Source organism: Mustela nigripes, chromosome 1 (assembly GCF_022355385.1).
Source record: "Mustela nigripes isolate SB6536 chromosome 1, MUSNIG.SB6536, whole genome shotgun sequence".
Classification (NCBI taxonomy): domain Eukaryota; kingdom Metazoa; phylum Chordata; class Mammalia; order Carnivora; family Mustelidae; genus Mustela; species Mustela nigripes.
The window spans coordinates 107,345,614-107,366,335 of NC_081557.1; the positions used below are offsets into that span (position 1 = coordinate 107,345,614).

At 54.7% G+C, this 20,722-nt stretch overlaps 1 protein-coding gene across 1 annotated transcript in view; it reads right to left on the minus strand.

The window, feature by feature from the left end:
* Positions 1-491: 491 nt before the first annotated feature.
* The window catches only part of GFRA2 (GDNF family receptor alpha 2), an 84,307-nt gene continuing 64,076 nt past the window's right edge, over positions 492-20,722 (minus strand). The window contains exons 5-9 of the mRNA XM_059371286.1: positions 13,608-13,717; positions 12,937-13,077; positions 10,929-11,101; positions 1,494-1,547; positions 492-616 (exon numbers count right to left, since the gene is read on the minus strand). Coding sequence (XP_059227269.1) covers positions 494-616; positions 1,494-1,547; positions 10,929-11,101; positions 12,937-13,077; positions 13,608-13,717 — 601 coding nt within the window. The 3' untranslated portion in view covers positions 492-493. The remainder of the gene's footprint in view (positions 617-1,493; positions 1,548-10,928; positions 11,102-12,936; positions 13,078-13,607; positions 13,718-20,722) is intronic.

The following is a 20,722-nucleotide window of genomic DNA, read 5'->3' on the forward strand; positions in this document are numbered from 1 at the left end:
AGGGACCCGGTGGGACCCCCAGTGGCCAGCTTCACTGCCCCACCCCCCAACACCCTCTGCCAGGCCCCCCGCAGGTCCCCGGAGTGGGTAGCTGGAGAAGGGCCGCCACCCTGCTCCCAGTTAGTATCAGCACAGCCACGAGTCCCTTGGGCTGCAGGGGTGTCGTCTTGGTCTCTTACATCAGCAGGATCCAGAGAGGAAAACACCAGGAGAAAGTGAAGGGCTTTTCTAGACCCCCACGCCCTTCCTCAGCGCTGGGTTTCCCCTGCCAAGGGACCTCTGGGCCAGCTCTCAGGCTGCCCACCTGCTTGTCTGTTTGGTTTAGAAAAACTTCTCCAGAGAAGAAACCTGGGAGGAGACAGGTTCAGAGACAAGGTGGGGGAAAACATTTTTTTGCAAGGTGTGTATGTGTGTCTGTGTGTGTTTCCATTTTGCCTGGTGGGTGTTCTCATCTGTGTAGTTTCCAGAAATCTCCCGACTTGATTCCCAGAGCCTACAAGGCCAGCTTCAGCATCAGGAAGGAGACAGCGGTCAAGGCAGCCGACGGTGTGGCTCTGCAGGGGCCTGAGTTAGGTTTGATCACCTTGTTACTCCCTGGGATGATATTGGTCGTGAGCTACAGTCAGGTACATGGGAGGGGTGGGGGGACAGAAGCAAAGACACAACAGAGGACAGAAAAGCAAATGAGTCAGCAGGTCTGGGGTCAGGCAAAGAAAAGAACTCAAGAAGTAGAGTCCTCTATCCCCTGCTCTCCCGGGTCCACCCAGAGGCCCTGCTTTGTGCTCCCCTGGAGACGGAGCCGGGCTTCCACGGAGCTGACCTGAACCCTGGGCTCTGGGAGCCAGGGCAGCAGTGCCAGCAGTCCCCAGGAAAATGGGATGATGCTGCCAAGTGAAGCAGAGGTCTATGAACCAGAGAGGAGGGGGTATAGTACTAAGATCTCAAGAAGTTCCCAAGGTCCACAAGCACCCTGGAGAGGAGAGGAGAGGAGAGGGAATGGAGGAGAGAGGAAAGAGGGGAGGAGAGGGGAGTAGGATGGCAGGGGAGAGGGGAGTGGAGAGTGCAAAGGGGAAGGGATAGGTGGGGAAGCTCTGTTCTTCCTGATCCTAAATTTCTTTGAATCCCTCTTCTCCATGAAGCTTCCCTGCCCATCTCTGTCTGAGCTTTCCCCTCCTCTAGAAGCTGAAGCTTCCTTACCTCTCTAGCTCTTCAATATCACTAAAACCAGCAAAGAGCAGATGCAGACAATTGTCCTAAAGAGCCAGGAGGGCTTGAGAGGGCCTCTGCTCAGAGCAGCTGCTTGTGTCTCACCCAAGGAGATGGCCAAGGGCCCGGCTGCAGCCCTGCCTGCACCCCCAGCAGTGAGTGCCCACCCCAGCCTAGACCAAGAGCTCAACTAGCCCGGCCAATGCAAGTGAGTCTGAGACTCACCTGGGAAACATCCCACCTGCTTCTGGCCCCCACGCCCATCCCCCACTCTGCCCCTCACTCACCTCTGTGAAGCACATGCTTAACTCTTTGGAGTTATTGGCCTTCAGCCCCTGTTCCTGTGGAAGAGAAGGCGCTAGTAAGGACAGACCACCAGAGCTGGCTCTCTGGCTAAGCTTTGCCCCAGCACTTGAACGAGACCAAATAACATATGGCTTTGCCTTCCACCATTGGCATCATTAAGCTCAGGGTGTGTGAGGAGATGCCAGCTGAATCCCAAGCAGCAAAAAGACCCTTATGCCTTTTTTCACACCATCAACACTTAGGTCCTGTCTCCCCTGGGCTCTTGGAGAAGAGATTCCTAACTCTGCTCCCCAACTTAAGGCATTATGTATTAATAAACCATTTGCATGTCTGTCAACTATACTCAGAGCTCTTTGATGAGGCAGGGACCACGGCTTCTTTTCCTTGCATTGGACAGTGCCTGGCTCATCACCCCAGCTCAGTGAATGCTCTCCTAGATGCATGAAAGGATGAATCAATGAATGAATGTCATAAAGCAGAACAGGGATCCAAGTGCCAGCTCCAAGAAGATCATGAACCCTTGTGGGAAACAGAACTGTAATTGATTAATGATGTCTGCCACTGGTGCAGGTGAGGAAGACATGGGCCACAGGGCCAGGTGTTGGCCATGCCACTCTAAACAGATGTGTGGCCTGGGGGAGCTCAGCATCCAAGGCAAGGAATGAGAAAGGAAGGCTGGCTTGCTGATGATTCCAGGATTCTCTGCTCCTGGCATAACCGCTTGGATGCAGGACCAGAGAGTGTGCAGGAGTAACCGTCCTTTGTTACCGTCATCATAATGATCCATGGGAACCAGCTGGGGGACATGGTGTTTCTACCCTGGCTTCGAACGGCTTGGTTCCCAAGGCCCTTGCCGAGAATCTCTGGCCACCAAAAGCACTGGGAAGCCCAAGAAATTATTCCTAAATTGCTGCTCTTGGCCAGAAGTATCAATAATCCCTTAAAACATCACAGGCAATCTACCACCCAGGGCATCTGGTCAGCTAAACAGGACCCCAGCTGTCACACAGAGGCCAGCCAAAATCAAAGTCTCTACCAACAGTGGAGACGTGAGCACAGTGACGATGAGCAGGAAAGGAAAGGAACCAGGGACCTGACCCAGGAAGATCTCATTCAAGACTACAGTGTCAGTGACTTCAGCTGTCAAGATCTAGCCCGGCCAAGCCCCCTACATTTGTGGGGCTCTTCGGAACCCAAGGACTGGATTCTACCACCCCCACCAAGTGGAGCTCCAGCCAGGGCGGTGGGAGGCCACTGAGGGACAGAGCCTGCCCATCCTGCCTAGGGGCTGTGCTGTCACCATAGTCTTCCATCCAACTGGCCTCCTCTTCAGCAATCTGCCCTCGGGCGCCAGCCTTGAGCAACTTGCAGCAGCACCTGTGGCATTTTGTGCCACATGGCCCAGCCGCCCCCCCCCCCCGCCCCCCACCATCCCATGTTCTTTCCTGCGGTCACTGGTTCAGTGGTCTGGCAGGCCTCTGTCCCCTCCAGCACAAGTCCTCTCCAGTGCGTCCCCTCCCCCAGTGTCCCTCACTATGCAACCTGCGTAGAATCAGTCAGTCAGAATCCACGTCCTCACCCCCCACGTCAACCAAACTAACTCTGTTTTGGTGTTAGGCGTTGGAGTTACATGCAAAACCGATCTTAAAAAATACTGCTTCAAAAAAAAAAATAAATAAGGTTTGAGAAAACAAGTGAACTACGTGACCTCTGAGGCTTCTGCAATGGGACGCCAGCTCTCAGGGTCCTTGGCACAGGTGCGGACCCCACTGGCTCTGGAGGGCAGCACCCCAGGTGACCCGGCAAACAAAGGAGCATGGGGACAGCACAGGCTCAGCCCAAGGAGAGGGGGTGAGATCTGAATGACAACCTGCAGCCAGCCATGGGCCTATGGCTGGGCTTCCCCTCAGAATGAGTGGACTCCACAGGCTCCTCTTAAAAGCAGAGAGGAGAGGGGGCTGGGCCTAAATATTTGAGGAAAATGGAGTGGGGGAGGAGCAGGAGGAAAGAAGTCAGGGAGAGAGGAAGAGAGTAGCAGCCGCGAAGGAGCCAAGGAGCACAGACAGCAGGGAAGGGGGCGGGGGAGGGCGGGGACAGGGAGGAGCAGGTGGAAGCACCAGACGGATAACGGATAACGGATAATGGAGGCAGTGAATGGACAGGAAGGGGGGGTGCAGCAGAGGAGAAGGAGGTAACAGAGGAGGAGAGGAAGCTGCCCAGGAAATGTTTCCATCCTCTCCTCATACCTGCATTAACAGGAGAAAGGGGCACAGCTCCCCGGGCCAGCCCCCAGGCAATCCAACCCCAGGGGGGCCCCTGGCAGGAGCCACAAGGACTTTGGTGTGAGAGGACTGGCTTCCATGAAGACCAGGGCTAGGACCTCTAGGCCTACTCCCCATTACTCACTGGGCATCCATCATCCACAGCATGGACTTAAGTCCTTCTGAATCAATGACCAGTCAGTCCAGCAGGCTCCGGGCCCGCCGGCCACACACTGAACTGAACGTGTACTGAACGTGAGGGTGACATCCGGGGCTTTCGCCTGCTGTCCTCAAGTACTTCCTTCAGGTGCTCGGAGATCTGGCTCACAGACTTTTGTCCTCACAGACCCATCCAGCCTTTCCCTGTTAAGCCAAAGGGCCCTAATCCTTGGTGTTCATCCCCACAGGACCACTCCCGGATCCGAGGAAGGAAGAGCCTGAGAGGCCAGAGCCCCAGACTCAAGTTGTGTTCATCCGGTGACCCAGGCAAGTCACTTCATCTCCTGTGACATCAATTTCGCCATCTATAAAATAGGGCGAGATCAAAGCACCTCACTGACCCACGGTGACAATTACACGAGACAGAGCACACAGCCCAGCAAGACACCACACCGGTATAAGGGCCCCTTAATGCCACAAGGCATAAGGCTGAGCCAAGCTTGGTTCTGCGTCCTAAGGCAGGGCCTCAGGAAGGCAGGCCCGGCCCAGGATGGGGCCAGGAGGTGAGAGCCAGGACCAGCTGGAGCCCGGGGCTACCCCTGCCCTACCTGACAGCCGGAGAAGCAAAACACAGGGGCTGGCCAGGAGCACCTGACTTCCAGCAGACACAGAGCAGACGCTGAAGGCTGCAGCAATCTTCCCAGGAGCCACCCCGAGACCCTTACCCAGCCCTGGCCACACAGAGCCATGTGGGGGTTTGCCCACCAGCTGACCTCTGAAAGCAGCCTGTGGGCAAGGTGCAGAGAGAAGGTTCCTCTACATAATGGCCAAATGACCGGTGGCTCAGATCCACTGCCTCTCTCACCCATCATTAACTTTCCCCCACGGCTCCCACAAGGGGTTCCAAAGATGAATGACTCACAGCACTGCTCACGCCCTAGTGAAAGAAATAAACATCCACACAAGTCACCTCAGGGCCAGCTCCGGAAAGGGGAGCGGAGAAGCTGCTCCCTCCCCGAATCTGCCAGCTATAGGCTGCCCTCAAAGGCTGGGCTCCACCCAGGCTGCCTGTGACACCCACTCATCCAGTTTTCCTGGACTCCTATGGAATAAGTTTAGGGGAACAGAGGTGAGTTGCTTCAACCCCTGCCCTGCCCCTGCTCCATCTCTGAGCCTTTTCACTCCTCAAGGCCAGCTCAAGGGCTATGGGGCTACTGTGTCCCAAAGGGCACAGGTCTGGGCTGCAAGGACAACAGGGGGCAGAGCCTTTGTGCCCTTGGCTATAGCGTGGGTTGCCTTCAGAGGATGAGAGCAGCAGGTGGCACTGGGGGACTAGAGCAGGGGTAGGGGCTCCGACACAGAGGGAGAATGGCATCAAAGGCAAAGCTGATCCTTCTAGAAATTTCTCCCAGAGGGGTTTTTCCCAGGCAGCTGAAAGAAATTACTGTCTTTCTCTTTCTCCCTGCCCACCTCTGTCCCCACTTCCAAAGCTGGGTCTGGCAGTCCCAGGGCCCTGCCAGCCTGGCCTAGGTGCCGGGGACCAAGTCCAGTGTTGCATCCATAGGAACACTGCGTCTTCTGCTTCTGTTCCTGGCCCCAGCCCCAGATCTCAGTGTCTTTGGCCACCTCCCCTTTGATAGGCCCACCTGGTAACTCACGCCTCTTCCCCTCCTCTCCTCACCCCCTCCCCCCATCTAGCCCTACCATCTTGCCTATGACTATCAATGCTGACAAAAATCAGACAGGTCCACAGGTGTCTCCCCCTTACCAACCAATGTCTACCTTGGTCCCAGGTGGAGGTCTCAGACCACAGAGCTCATCCTCCCACCACCACACTCCCCAGTCAAAGGCCCTCAGAGCCCCCTCCACACTCCCCACTGCAGCTTGATCATCAGATTGTCTTCCCACCCATCCTTCCCATCTAAGTACCTGGTATTCTCCCCCAAACCAGGGCCCGTGGTTCTTCCAGACCAGGGGGCAATCAAACATTTTCTGCAAAGGGCCCAGTTCATGAGTATTTTTTTTTTAAAGATTTTATTTATTTATTTGACAGAGAGAGATTACAAGTAGGCAGAGAGAGAGAGGAGGAAGCAGGCTCCCTGCTGAGCAGACAGCCCGATGCGGGACTTGATCCCAGGACCCTGAGATCATGACCCGAGCCAAAGGCAGCGGCTTAACCCACTGAGCCACCCAGGCGCCCTCATGAGTATTTTAGACAGCTCTGCCCGTAGCACATGGATAATGTGTAAATAATGGGGTGTGGCTGTGTGCCAATAAAGCTTAATTTATCCAACAGGTAACAGGCCAGATTCCCTACTGGCCCCATCCTGCGCTATGCGGACCACGTGCCCTTGCTCCCACATGCCCCTCCGCCTGAACGCCCTCATCCACTCCACCCCAACTCCACTCCAACACACTCAGCCCTCCCTGCTCTTCCAGGCCTAGCAGCGGGGTGAACTCAGCCTGTGAGTCCTCTGCATCCACTCCCAGTCCAGAGCAGTCCTCCCTCCTCCGGATCCCACGATCCCATTATCAGCCTCCCTGATGTGCCGATGGCCTCCTCCCCCAATTATCTGAGCAGGCCTTGTACCCATCCTACGTGTGGAACCAAGGCCCTGGCCCACTGAGCTGGGCAGCCTCGGAGCCTGGATCAGAGTAACACGCAGTGAGGATCCATGGTGAATAAGTGAATAAAGGTCCTGACGGACAAATAAATAAATGACCCTAAGGGAGTCAGAGCAAGGGAAGAAAAGCAGGAATGCATTCAAGTCTTTAAGCTCGGAAATGAGTTGTATTTGCACATCGGAGCTCTCAGACCACGGCCAGACCTCTCAGTCCTCCCACTCTGATGCCCGGGGAGCTGGGCACTGGCTGAGAGGTCCATCCTGACAGCCTGAGGAGACAAAAGCATCTGCAGGCTGCTGAGGCCCTTGTAAGTGTGTAGAGGGGGGCTTGGGTCACCCCCTCCAAATACATTTCTAACGCCCCCACATGTGATGGGAACTATCAAGGGTAAGAGCAAAAACTGGCTGGAAGAACCAAAAAGATCAGAGGAGACTTTGTTGTCAGGGCCCTGCAGCCCCAGAAAAGATGAGACTCCAGGGGATCTCGTGGGTCCCTGCAAACTGGCCCAGAGAAAACCACAGGGAACACCAAGGACACTAGAAACAAACCATGAGCAGAGAAAGCCAGAACTGGTGGCCAATCTCCCCGCCTCCTCCATCTGCACAGCACCACCCTGGTTCAGGCCCCATCATGTGACAGAAGAGCCTTCTGGACACTCTTCACAAGTCCTCCACAAAAAGACTGCTTTACCTCCCTACCCTCATGGCAGGCACACAGATAGCCGCCATAAGGAGGTTAGCTAGACAGAGTGGCCTGCAAGCAGGAAAGCACACAGAGCCTGTTCTAGAATGGAGAGCGGGAAGTTCCACTAAGCCCAATGAACTGGGGACGCTGGGTTCTTTCCCTCAGCCTCTTTGGAGCACCTGCTCAACACCACGCACTGAGCGCTGGGGTACGCAGGGCAACGGAGAAGGTGAGAGGCAGCCTCTGTCCCTCAGGGATGCGTACCCGGGAGAGGGAGCAGAACACATCATAAGGGGGGCTCAAGGGAGGCAAGGCAGGAGCAGAGTCAGGGGAACACCCCAAAAGGTGAATCGAAGTAGGCATTTCGCTGCAAGGGACTGGCAAGTGCACGGGCCGGCATCTTGCTCACCACAGTCCTCAGGCTGACACCAGGGGACAGGCCGGCTCAGCTTCAGATCAAGGAGGGAACTCGTACAGGGGTGTGTGGAAGCACACATAGAGGCAAGGCCAGAAGGGACAGGGAGGAACCATTTTGTGGATCCTGCCATGCTCATAGAACATCCATGAGTTCTAGGATGGCAGGGCTGCCTGGAATGGGGCCACAGCCAGGAGGGGAAGCATATGAGAATAGGACTCAAAATAGCATCCAGGACACGCAGACACAGGGCCAAGTTGGGGGCCTCCTAGTTCCTGGCTCTTCTGTGGCCACCCATGTTTTTGCTCAGTGGCACCCTGACATGGACAAGAGCTGTGGACGCCACTCCACACCATGGGAAAGCCCTCTGGGTAGCCAATCTGGAGGCGGAGCCCACACAATACAGCCAGGGGACACTGTCCAGGAGCTGCAGGTGGGGGGCTCTGGACATGTCACTGTCCTCCCCCAGTTGCCATCCTTTGGGGTTTGAGAAGGAGATCTCAAAAGGCCCTCTGGTCCTAACGTCCAATCACTTATGTGGGTCCCCAACTGGCTGCCATCTCTGTCAGTGAAGGGGGTCCCTAAGGCTTCCCCAAGGGCCTGCGCCTATTGATGGGAAGGAAGACGGAAACAGGTAAAGTGACCTTGCCTCTCCCTCTCCACAGGGTGTGTGCCACACACCCTGGCCTCTGCCTCTGCCGCCCTCACACAGGGACCCCCCTTCTGTAGCTATGGGTGGCTGTCATCCTCAAAGGCCCCACAAAGGCCACCATGGAGTCCTTCCAAGCCAGGAGAGCTGAGGGAAAGGGCATGAGCGGGGGACAGGAAAACCACCCACACCAGCCTCCGGCGGGAAGGAGGGCAGGGAGGGGGTTATTCACTCTGCCCTCCCAGCATCTGGCCCACAGCAGTAGGTGCTCACTGAAGACTGGTAAAAGCAGAAACAGGGCCCTCCTCCTTCAGGCTCCATGAGAAGGAACCAAGCGGGATGGTTAGTATCCCCCACCCCACCCCGAGGGTCTGCATCTCTTCCTTTCCTCCTGGAACCCCCATTCTCTGCTGTCTTGCCCACAGTGACTTAGTTACTGGACTGTGAGTGGGCGGTTACAGGGACCAGGGCTGGGGAGCCCCCCCACCAGTCAGCTTCCCCTGCCCAGCCCCCCCACCCCCAACATCCTTAACACCTTAACAGGCCTTGAGCTCCTCCATACCTACGGTGAGTCACAGCAAACATCCTGGGAAAGGTCAGCAGCCATCTGCTGAGTCAGCATCTCCCTGTGCAAGCTGGCCCCGTGGGGCTCAGGAAGGCTGACAGTGCCCCGACGGACATGGGTGTCATGGGCAAGGGTGGTGTCTGGTCATGTGACAGGGGGCCCAGCCCTGACCAGGGATCTGCTCGCCTCCATTCTAGCATGAAATTGAGCTAGGACTTCTGGGGCAGGCCCCCGAGCCCCCACCAGCAGCCACTCGAGCATGGCTAGTGTAATTAGGAGCTGCCCAAGGGTGACATGAACCCCTTAGCCCAGATCCAGAGGGGTGACCTCATGGACGGCCGCAGGGCACGGAAGGGCCCAGGCTGAGTCCCACACGTAGGTATTTGAAGGTCAGCTGTTACAGCACAGAGGAACCCACCAGGAGGGAAGCGGGTTGGGCTTCCCAATGAGGACAGGCACCCTCATCTGCTCCCACGGTTCAACAGGTCCCAGGGCACCGGAACGCCTCCCACAGGGCCACATCCTGATCAAGTCCTCATCCTGGCGCTGGGGGGTTTCCAGCTTTACTGAGGTTATGACTGACCAACAAAAACTGTATATATTTAAAGTGTACAACCCGATGACCGTATACACATACTGGGAAAGATACATATACACATATTGGGAAATATTTGCCACAAGCCAATCAACATAACCATCACTTCACATCTTTACCATTTGCCTTCTCTTTCCCTTTTTGTGGTGAGAACACCTGAGGTTTGCTCTCTTAGCACATTTCAAGTTCACAGTATGACACTGTCAGCTACGGTCCCACGTCTATACACCTGTCCTCCAGACCCGCCACGCCAGGCAGGACTGCTCCTTTGTAAGGAAGGGCAACTCGGGACCCAACTCCCCCACTATACCCCACCACCCTCAAGCTCACTGATGTCCTTCCTCTGCCCTGATATTCTGCACAAGGTCCTCTTGTACACCCTGCCCTAGTGGGATGTGTGTGTGTGTGTGTGTGTGTGTGTGTGTGTGAAAGAGAGAGAGAGAAAGAGAGAGAGAAAGCATATGTGTGTGTATCAGTATGTGGGAGAGAACGTGTATATGCAAGTTAAGTGTCTGAGAATGTGTGTGTGTGTGAGAGAGAGAGAGTGTGTGTGTGTGTGTGTGTGTGGGTGTGTTGTGTGAGTGTCCGTGAGTATGTATGTGTGTGTGTTGTGTAAGCATAAGTGATATATGTGTGAGTGTGTGTATTCTGACTGGAACCAACCTCCTAAGCAAAGAATCCACTGCAGCCACTGGCATGCAGGCCTGAGAGCAGACAGCAGCCAGGAGAACGGCTGAGTGGGGAGACCTATGACATGCCCCCACAGTGCCACCTGTGTCCCCTGTTGTGGCACTGACCACAGTCCATGCCAATGCTCACTGATTTGTTCGACCCCTGACGAGACTATAAGGGCCACAAAAGCCAGGACTGTGTCCTTTTCATTCATCAATGCCTCCCTTGCCTCTCCCATTAGTCCTGTTCACAACGTGTACATAACACATGCTAGGTGGATCGATGGACGGACATATGGACAAGCAAACGAACATCAAGGGTTCTGGAGTCTGACGTAAGTCTGAAATCTTATTCTACCACTAACCAGCTGTGTGACCTTGGGTGTGCTACCTAACCCTTCTGGGCCATTTCCCGTGTGTAAAACAAGAAGCCCAACACCTCGCTGTGCGAAAAGACAACGAAAGAGGTAGAGAATGCGCTAGCACAATACCTGGTCAGCAGCAGATGGCTTGGAACGGTAACCCTTACATCTCTCTGAGCCCCAGGGCATCTAGCACAATCCTCTGATAGGACAGGTGCTTCGCACTTGTAAAGTGAATGCCCGGGGAACTTATGCATAAAAAACTAGCCCCAACAGTTCCACCCTGCCTCTTGGGTCCCAATCCAGAGGAAGGAACTCATGCGCCCGGGCCCCGGTCCCCGGTTCACTAACGTCTCAACCCCGCCTCTGGTGTTGTGGTGCTTCTCTAGGCCCTCAGCCTGCCCCCGGCTACAGAGCTGTACCCCCTCACCTGGACAGATGTGCAGGTGGTGATGACGCTGGTCCCCAGGCTGGTGCTGTCACTGAGGTCATCTGGCAAAGAAGGCGCTTTCTCCACCCGAGGGGCCTGTGTGGCCTGGAATGGGGGGTTCTTGGGGGACAGGTTCACATCTGTGCCATTGCCAAAGGCCTGGATGGCATTCCCTGTTGGGGGAGAGAGCAGGTAGGCGCAAAGGAATGGGGGCTGCTGCTCATATCCCAATGCTGCCTTCTCTAGAGCAACCCAGAGCCAGGCACAGGCTGTGGCTTGTCCAAACTTACCTTGTCCAGAGCTCGTATTCAGACACTACTGACATGTCCCATGTAGAGAAGAAAACAGCAAGAGGAAAAGACAAGAAACCACAAGAGAAGGAAATGTAGAAGAGGAAGGGAACAGGGTAAATGGATGTGGGGAGCCTAGATGGAGGCAGCAGGCCGGGCCAGGGGCGGCGAGTGCCAGCTTGTCTGGGGCACCACTCCCCTACACCAATCCCCCCTCCCCCAGAAGTCCCTCCCCAGTACAGGTTCTCCTGGCTCCTTTACTACCTCAGATGGCTCTGAGTCCCACTGCTGGCATTCCAGGAACCCCAGACTCAGTCCTCCTCCTGGGGTGGCCTCCCCCACTCTCACACCATTATCACCAGTGTACTGAGGACTGGTGGGCCCTCTCGGACAAACCTGTCCCCAAGACTTGACCCTCAAACGAAGTGCCTACAGACACCTCCACCTCCAAATTCTACACACACCTCAAGGTCATCACGTCCACAGCCCAACTAGTCATCACTCCCTCCTGTTGCATCACGACTTTCTGGCCCCTTTGAGGGGTCAACTCTCCCACCCAGGTCCCCCACTATGCCTCCCTAACTGCCCCCTTGCACTAGGGAAGCCCACCTCCTAAATATCCATCCACTCCCTCTCCCCCTCCTCCCCACCACTGTTCCAGTTCAATCATGCCGTCCTCTGTGAGCAGCATCTCCGCCCTCTGAGCACACTTGCAATGGGCCCCCTGTCAGATCAACATCCCCACCACACAGGGACTTCTGCAATGTGAGTCTGGAACAATGCTACCTTCTGACACCCCTTCAGTGGCCTGCACCACCACCTCTGCCACCGGCAGGACCACCAAACCCTAACATCGTCAGGACTGCAAGGCCCTTCCTGAGAAGGACTCCCCCTCCCTACCCAGGCAACTCCAGGCATCCTCACGCTCTCTAGCAAGACTAAGGGGTCTGCAGGTCCTATAACCACTTCTGCCTAAGGTGGACCAGCATGCCCCTGCCTCATAAGCAGACAGATGCCCACTGTCCCTCAATGGGCCAGACTCTGAGAAGCTTCCAGGGTCTGGAGAGCTCCTGAAGAGCCCGGCGCAAACCTCCACCCTAGCGTCATTCACCCCGTCCTGTGATCGCAGTGACCCCCTGATGGTGTGCCTCCATGAGACTGCGAGCTTCTCAATGACAGGCACTGTGACTCATCTCTTTGAATCCCCAGTGCTATAAAGAAAGGAAGGATGGACAGATGGAAGGAAGGAAGGACAGAGGAAAGGAGGGAGGGGATTTTCACGTGCACAGAAGGCAAGGCTGTCAGGCTAAGCAAATCCAAGCAGGCAGGACTTGTGGCTAACCTCCCTCTCTAGCCTTTTGAATAGCAGTCTGATGACTTGAAAAGAAAAGTCACCAATTCTAAAGGGGAGTGGATCCTTAAAGGGACAAGTGACAGATGCTGAAAAGAAACCCGGTTGAAGCTGTCAAGAAAACAGACCAGAAACTTTTGACCTTGACTTGACACAGGTTCAAGGCCTCCACTCCTAAACTGAGGCTGGCCTACTGACCATTCAGGAGGACGAGTCTCCAAGAGCACAAAACCCAAGGTCTCTATAGGTTGCTGGGGAAGCCCCAGCACTGAGCACCCCAGTGAAGAAAGAAGGGGATGGCTAAGGCAGCCATACACGGGGCCCCTCTGGGACGTCAGGGCCACAGGGAAGGACTGGGAGGACTTACGGAGGCACGGGTTCTCAGTGAAGTCCCTGAGGAACTTCTCACACTCCTCCTCCATGTTCCCACTCCCACGACAACTGCACCAGGGGGACACCACGATGCCTGTGGGGCTGGAGTCCACGTAGTTGGGTGTCATATCAAACCCTGGGCAGGGAGAAAGGGAAGGCAAAGGAGAGAGGAACAGTGAGCCTTCTCTTTGGGACCCAGGCCCCAGACACAACAGAGAGCTGCCTTCTCCAGCAAGCAGAGCGAGCATTCTAGAACCAGGGAGACTAAGGCTCGCATCCTGGGTTTAGATCCGAGGGACCACATTTATTAGCCAGGTGAACCTTCTCAAGTTACTTTAAGCCTCAGTTTCCCCATATGTAGAATGGGGACACTAACCCCTCCCTAGTAAGCCCTGTTGTGAGAATAAAAGTAAGACAATCTGCGTATACCGCTCAGTGCAGTACCTGGAATGTCTGAGCCATGCAATATATGTTACTTCCTCATTTCAAATGCCTTATAAGACCCCGAGGACCTCCCTGCCCCACACTAAAGGGCTGGCCTGGTTTCCCACAGCAGAGAAGCGCAAGCTCAGGCTGTCCACCCTCTGGCCCTGAGCCGGGCCCCCTGTCCATGGGGGACAGGCAGCCAGGAGCCCCAACGAGCCCAGGTGCACGGAGACGGCTTACCAATCATGCCAGCGTAGGAGCCCAGACACGCCTGGTAATTGTCGGCAGGGCAGCTGGTAAGCGTCTGGTAGGAAGCACGACAATTGGCGTGGAAGTCTGCCAGCCGGGACCTGGTGTCAGGAGAAGACCCAACAGAGAGAATGGTTTAGTCTGGCTGCCTTCCCACCTTTTCTGCGGCAAAGCAGCTCCTCCCTGCAGGTCCCCAGGGCAGGAGGAAGCTAGGAAGATGGAGAGGACGAACATGGAGGGGAACACAAACCGCTGGGGGCTTCGGGCTGGGAGCTCCTTGAGGGCAGGACGTCCTGGAGAGCCAGGGACACAGCTGAGGCATGGCAGGCTCCTAATGGATCTTTCAGTCAGAGGAACACAGTCAGAACCCGGAGTGGGATTACCAAGAATGTCCGGGACCAAGGCAGGAAAGTGGGCTCGCTCTCTGCTTGGCCACACTCCCAGGTGACTTTGTTCTAGCCTTCTCATGGAGCAGGCTCCTCCTGCCTGCAAAACGCACACAGTCATCCCTGCCTTGCTCCCTCACAGGATCTGTCCGAGGGTCACAGGAGCCAGCCCCCAGGCAGGTGAAAAGAAGAGTTCCCCTAGGGTTGAGACACCCATGGGCTTTCTTGACTGGCCTCTTCTGAATTGGGTCAGAGCAAAGCCTCCCCTGCTGGCTCTCCTCCTGCTTCTCTGTCCCACGAGGGCAGAATCAGCCCTTCCTTCCCCCGGTGGCATAAACCACTGTCACCCTTCCCCTCTGTTGGCACCTGTAATACTACTTCATAACTACCTGGGCACCTCCCTCCTCGACCCTGATCCACCTGAAAGCAGATGCTCTCTGGCCCAAGTGTGTCTCTAGCACCTGATGTGCAAGGTCCCACAGAACCCAGAACACCCAAGTCTAACCTGCCCCAGCACCCTGGCTCCCATCAGCCTAGGCTAGGGGTGGCCATCCCACCTCCTGTCATCACTTCCTATAGGTGAGTGCCCTTTGCCATGGGTTCCTCCTGTATCGTACCATTTGTGCCTTGTAGCAGCTCTAAACAGGAAGGAATAAGGTCTTGTTCACTCGTATTTTCCCAATGGGTACACAGTAGGACCTCAACAAATACGTGCTCCATGAGAAGGCTATGGTAGCTACAGGAAGGGACAGAACACAGCCCTTGACGCCCTGCCCCCACTCTCTCCAGGCAATACCTCATGAAGCCATCCCAAAGGGTGCCCTAAATTTGGCCACCCTGGTCCTCCACTGGAGCTGTCGCACTTGAGAAAGGAGTGGGTAGACAGAGACAAGAGGTTGAGAGGAACTCCCTCAGAGCAGACAGCTAGATGTGTCTCATCACGGGACACATTCCAGTTTGTCCCGGGGGGGTGCAGTTTGGGGGAGAGAAAGCTCCCCAGAGGAATTCAACCCGGGGATGCTCAGACATCCCCAGATCCTGCAGCCCACAGAGGTGTAGGACACGGAAGACGAGCAACATACTCACTGGCCAGGGCCCCAGGTTCTCGCTTCAGCTATGCCCCTAACTCACGGGGACTCAGGCAAACCCTTCCTTCTCTGGCACTCAGGCTCCTTAGTTATCCAGTGAATAGAAAGTGCTCTTCATAAAACATGTTTTCACTGTCTGGGCAGGTGAGAAAGCTCCGGAGGCAGAGGGACGCTGCTGCTGTTTGCACAACGTTGTAATATCCTTAATGCCAGGAAGCTGCACACTCAAAAATGGATAAAACAGTCCGCTTTATGTAATGTGTAATTTCCCACCATAAAAAAATGACTGACAGAAGGATACTTCGCACTCATCCGTTTATCATTCAATCCTCACCCGCACTGAGACTGAACTCCAAGACGGGACGCACGACTGTGGTTACTGCCCCACGTTATGGAGTTGGAAGCTGAGGCTCAGAGAAGCTATTACCTGAGATCACAGCTCCTGCACAGAAGCCCTTGACGGGTCCTTGCACAGACAACCTTTTGCGTCCCGGAGAAAGGGAAATCTGCAGGTGTCCTCCCTCTTGCTCCCACCCAGGAACACACTCTCTATTCCTCAACACCCAGCCCCCAAGTAGGGAGAAGCAGCGTCTCTAACCAAGGCTTCAGGTTCTGCAGAGTAAGACTTGATCTGGAGCAGCAGGAGCAGCGTGTCCTACTGTGTGCCCTGCAGGTGTGCAAAGGTGCTCTGACCGTGTGAGCGGGATGGCCTCTGCCCACACCCCAGTCTCCCAGAGACCTGGGGATGGGGGCAGGGACTTTACTGGGTGGAGGGGATTTGGAGGTACATGTTGTGGGCTGAGGCGCGTCCTGACTCCCAGCACCCGTGATGGGACCTTACTTCGGAGTGAGCTCCCTGCAGGCGTGACTGAGGTGAGGGCACAGTGGTTAAGAGTGGGCCTCAAGCCAACGACAGCGGTCTTTATAAGAAGGCGGAAGGGACACAGACATAGTGAGAACGCATGTGAGGACGGAGGTAGAGACTGGAGGGACGCACCTGCAGGCCCCGGAAGGCAAGGACCACAGGCAACACCAGCAGTGAAGAGACCGGCCAGAGCAGAGTCTGTCCTTGAGCCTTTCGAGGGAGCAGGGCCCTGCCAGCTCCTCAATTTGAGACTACTGGCCCCCAGAACTGTGAGAGATTAAATTTCTCTTTTAACCCTCCCCGCCTGTGGGACTTTGTGACAGTGGCCCTGAGAAACTCCTAAAGCCCCTCTAGGGACATCACTGCTCACTTTGGCCAAGTGCCTCCCTCCAGAAGGAGCCAAGAGCACATAGTCAGGCCCAATGGTAAGGAGCTCTGCCAGGGGGGCAGGCAAAAAAATAAAGCCAGGATGAAGCCCCTGCATGGTGTGAGCAAGAAAGCCAGATAACAAGCAAAGCCCTAGTTTCCATCTCTTCCCTACCAAAGAGGAATGCAGGTCAACTCTTAGCCCAAATACAGGAGTGCATTGCTATGCCACTTGTTCATGCTAAGCCTGACTCCGTCTCAGTGCCTCCCCAAAGCCCCCCAGCAGCCCTTCCCCAGGAAGCCCTTTCTGGGAACATACATCCCCAGAGTGGCAGACTTCACCGATTTCTTCATCCTTCCTCTAAACACACACTGAGCCCCTGCCATTTGGCTGACAGACTACGGATGGGAAGGGTCTGTGGGTCAGTGCAACATCAGAAAGGAAAACCCAGCCCCTGCAGTCAGGACAGAATGGCCACCAGGCCAGGACCCAGGACTTGATGAGAGGTGTACTGTCCACCCCAGGAGACCTAAGGGGAGTCTCCCAGGCAGCTCCACTCCACATGGGCACACATGGCCTCCTTCCCTTCTGCAAGGTGAGTTTCCCACTCACGGGCACCGGGAGGCTCGAGGACGTTGCCTGACCCCACCATCCACAAAGCCTCTCAGAATGTCACGAGGCCCCAGAAGCTGGAGAAGGCACCAAACATGAGAAAAGAGAATGTGACTTGTCTACGAAGAGAAGAGATGAAAGAAAGAGAAGCCAGAGACTGGAAGGTAAAGGAGCCCCAAGTGGGTGGGGAAAAGACAGATCCAGCTGCCAGGAAAGGAGAGAGCATCTGCCCGTGGCCGTTCTCTCTCACTCATGGCTGTGTGACCTTGGGCAGCCCTGTCATGTCTCTGAGCACAGTGTCCTCAGTTATCTAACTGGGTGAGCTGTGCCTGCCTATCTCCCTCACAGGGCTACACTGGACAGCTGGGGCACTTAGAGGAGGCATCACATTATCTTCCTTCTCTATCCAGACATCTTGTCCCCAGCACTGTGCCTGTCAAGCACCCGCAAGTGAAAACAAGGAACAGCGTTTCCTGTGTCTGGGAGAAGAAGAAATATCTGTTCAGCCTGCTGAGGTGGGTCTGCCTCCCATAAAAGGCAACCCGGGAGAGATGGCCCCTCCCCCGTCCCTCACCATGAGGCTCCAGAGTCACCCTGCTGACCCCAGGTGCATGACGGCCTCCCTATCCACTGCTACATTCCACATCACTCTGAGGACACAGGAAGAGGAACACAGGCCCCCGAAGCCAGACAACATGCACAAAACTCCTTCACCAGACCCCTTGAAGGCCATGGCCAACTTCCTGTAAGCAGGCTTACGGGCTCCATGCAGAGCTCATGGAGGAGAGGAGAAAGGCCCAGACCCCACAGCCAGCAGAGGGGCAGGTAAAGGGAAGGGCCGTGGCTAGGCCTTCTGTTCCCCCATTTCTCCGTTCCCAGCGTCAAAGTGGCCTTGGCAAGAGAGAGGGCCAAATGGGGCCCATTAGGAGGATGGCGTGTCCAAGTCTCCAGAAGGCCTCTGATTGCTCCAACTCTGTCTGCCCCTCAAGGCAGGCTGAAGTCCATGGCAGCGGCTCCCTCTGTCAGCATCAGAGACCAAGGCGTGTCAATTTCCTTCAAGCCAGCAACACGCAGGTTCCGAGCCCCATGCGAACCAGCCCCGGGAGGTGTGTTCTCCAAGGCAAATGTTATCCTCTTCCTAACACACCGCCAGCCAGTTGGGGCTCCCTGCCCCATCCTCGGGCCTGCCGCTGCATTTCCCTGCAGACACCATGAGGTGAGCTCTCTGGACTCTGCTCTCTTGGCTAGCAACAGACTTTGTCCTTGGCCCACCCCCAACACCCAGCAAACTTCTACCTTTAAGAATCCCCATAAGAAGGATGACATAAAAGGAAGCGCGAGAGAAAGAGACAAAGAAAAGCCCAGAGAGCCAGCAAGAGAACCAATATGAACACCAGCCAAGTCCCTCCCAGCAAGACCAAGTGAAGACGGCCAAATGAGCTGGGGGGCAGCAGGTGGCTCTGTCCGAAAAACACAGACCCTCCGTGGGCCAGTCACAGCAGCAGCTATAGCATATTCAATCACCGGCAAGCGGCAGGAGAAGCATGGAGAGACACTTGACCCGCAGCCTGATGAAACAGTTGCCAGATTAAATACAGGATGTCCGTTTAATTTGAAGTTCAGGTAAACAATGAATGTTTTAGTGTAAGTCTTTCGCAGGCAGTATCTGGGACATACTAATGTTAAGCCGAACACAACTAATAGTAACACTAAGCAGTTTTTCTTCGTTCATCTGGAATGCAAGGCCTGAATTTTTATTTGTTAGCTCTGGCAACCCTATTTGACAGGCAGATGTGTTCCCACAAAGGGAAAAAGAGGCAAGGCCGGATACGCAAAGATTAACCCACGCAAGTGGTAATCACCCAGACCGGAGCAGTGGGGTCGACTCCCTGCAAGGGACTGGTTCTCAGAGTGTGGTCTACCAAACAACAGCATCAGCAACCACTGGGAACTTGGTAGAAATGCAGATTCTCCAGGCACAGCCCAGACATACAGCCACCCGTGCTTTCACCAGTCCTGCCGATGAATCTAGGGCAAGCTGACATTTGGGGGTGTGGCTGGCCATCGGCACAGGCTGCAGAGCGGGACTTCTGGGGCCCCTTCAGATCTCACTCCCTGTCTCAGCTGTAAATATCCCCACCTTCAGAGCGCCTACGTGGCTCTGTTGGTGAAGCGTCTGCCTTCCGCTCAGGTCATGATCCCAGAGTCCTGGGATGGAGCCCCACATAGGAATCCCTGCTCAATGGGGAGTCTGCCTCTAATCTCTGCCCCTCTCCCTATTCTCCTACTCACTCTCATTCTCTCAAATTTAAAAAAAAAAAAAAAAAATTCTTTAAAAAATCTTTAAAAAAAATAAGTAAGCAAGTAAATAAAAAAATAAATATCCCCACTTTATAACCTAGTCAAGGAAGAAAGTAACGCTTCAGACCACGACCTGAGAAGGCTCTTGGTGACAAGGCAAAGAATGCTTGTGTACACACACACAGACACACACACATACACACACACACATCAATCCCTACACAGACATACACTTACACTTGGATATACTCTTCTCTGTACTTTGCTCTTAGCCAAGAAAAAGTACAGACACCTGTAGTGCCCTTGATCCAAAGTATAAATACCTTCCCAAACATATATGGTTTCTCAAACCTATCTACCCTAACACAATAAAAGGTGAATCACTCCACAGAATTCCAAAGCATTCCAATGCTGGCCAGTACATGGCTTTTTGGTCTGAAGTGCTTATCAGCTGCCCAAAATTCCCATTTATCAGATTATACCTGTTATGCTGTTGCCATGGAAACCAGTGGGTTTCTCTTGGTCTTCTATAGAAGTGGAGAAGGAGAAAAGGAAGCTAATATTTATTGAGAACCTATTACGTGCCAGACACTGTTCCCTCAATTAATTTTCGAAACATTCCCGCAGAGTACACGTATTCCCCAGCAAGGCCACGGCAGCTCTGACACACAGGCCACACAGCTATATGCCCGCCAGCCCGCACACCAAGACCAGGCACCTGCTAACAAGGACACAGTCTTCCCTCCGGCTCTGCTGTCACAAGCCACCACTGCGGATGATGATTCCAGAGGCAGCCACCAGCCCTGCCTCATGCTAACGAATAGGACACTTGAATATTTCATGGAGGGGAAAAGGGGCTCCCAAGAAGTGCAAATTACTCATGATAGGCCTCATAGACAATTTATGGGAATGCAGAGAAAATGACTTTAATAGACCCAAGTGCTCTGGAATGGCTTTCTGAGGTCCCCTCCAGCAGTGCAGGGCTTGCCTAAGTGGGTTCAATGTTATGCGACACTGAGAAAGGGGAAAATGGATTTCACTCACGTGGCTGCTTTCTGACACCTCCGGGGCTCACCATGGACAACCTGATCCTCCGTCCTTCCCAGGACACTGCCACCACTGATTTCATGAACTCAAGTCCCAACGTGGCTTCCTTCCCTTCTGTTTATTCTTCGAGTGTGCAGTGAATATTTATCTATCTGCCCAGAATAGCAGATAGGGGGTGGACTGAGGGAAGGGACTTCTTCCTCCAGCCGGGTAGTTCTAGTAAAAGCTGTCAACCATGGCACTCTATCATCCTGGGCCAAAGGTGGACACGTGACCCAGGCTGTCCCCAGCCACCCTGACTAGTGGTTTAGGGATAAGGAGGTAACACAAGCGAGGCTCAACAGGGTTCTTCCCTGAGGTTTTCCTAATGGAGCCAGCAAGGAAGAACATTCTTTTCTCTCCTGTTATGAGACACCATTGATGTGAGCCCAGAAAAATTG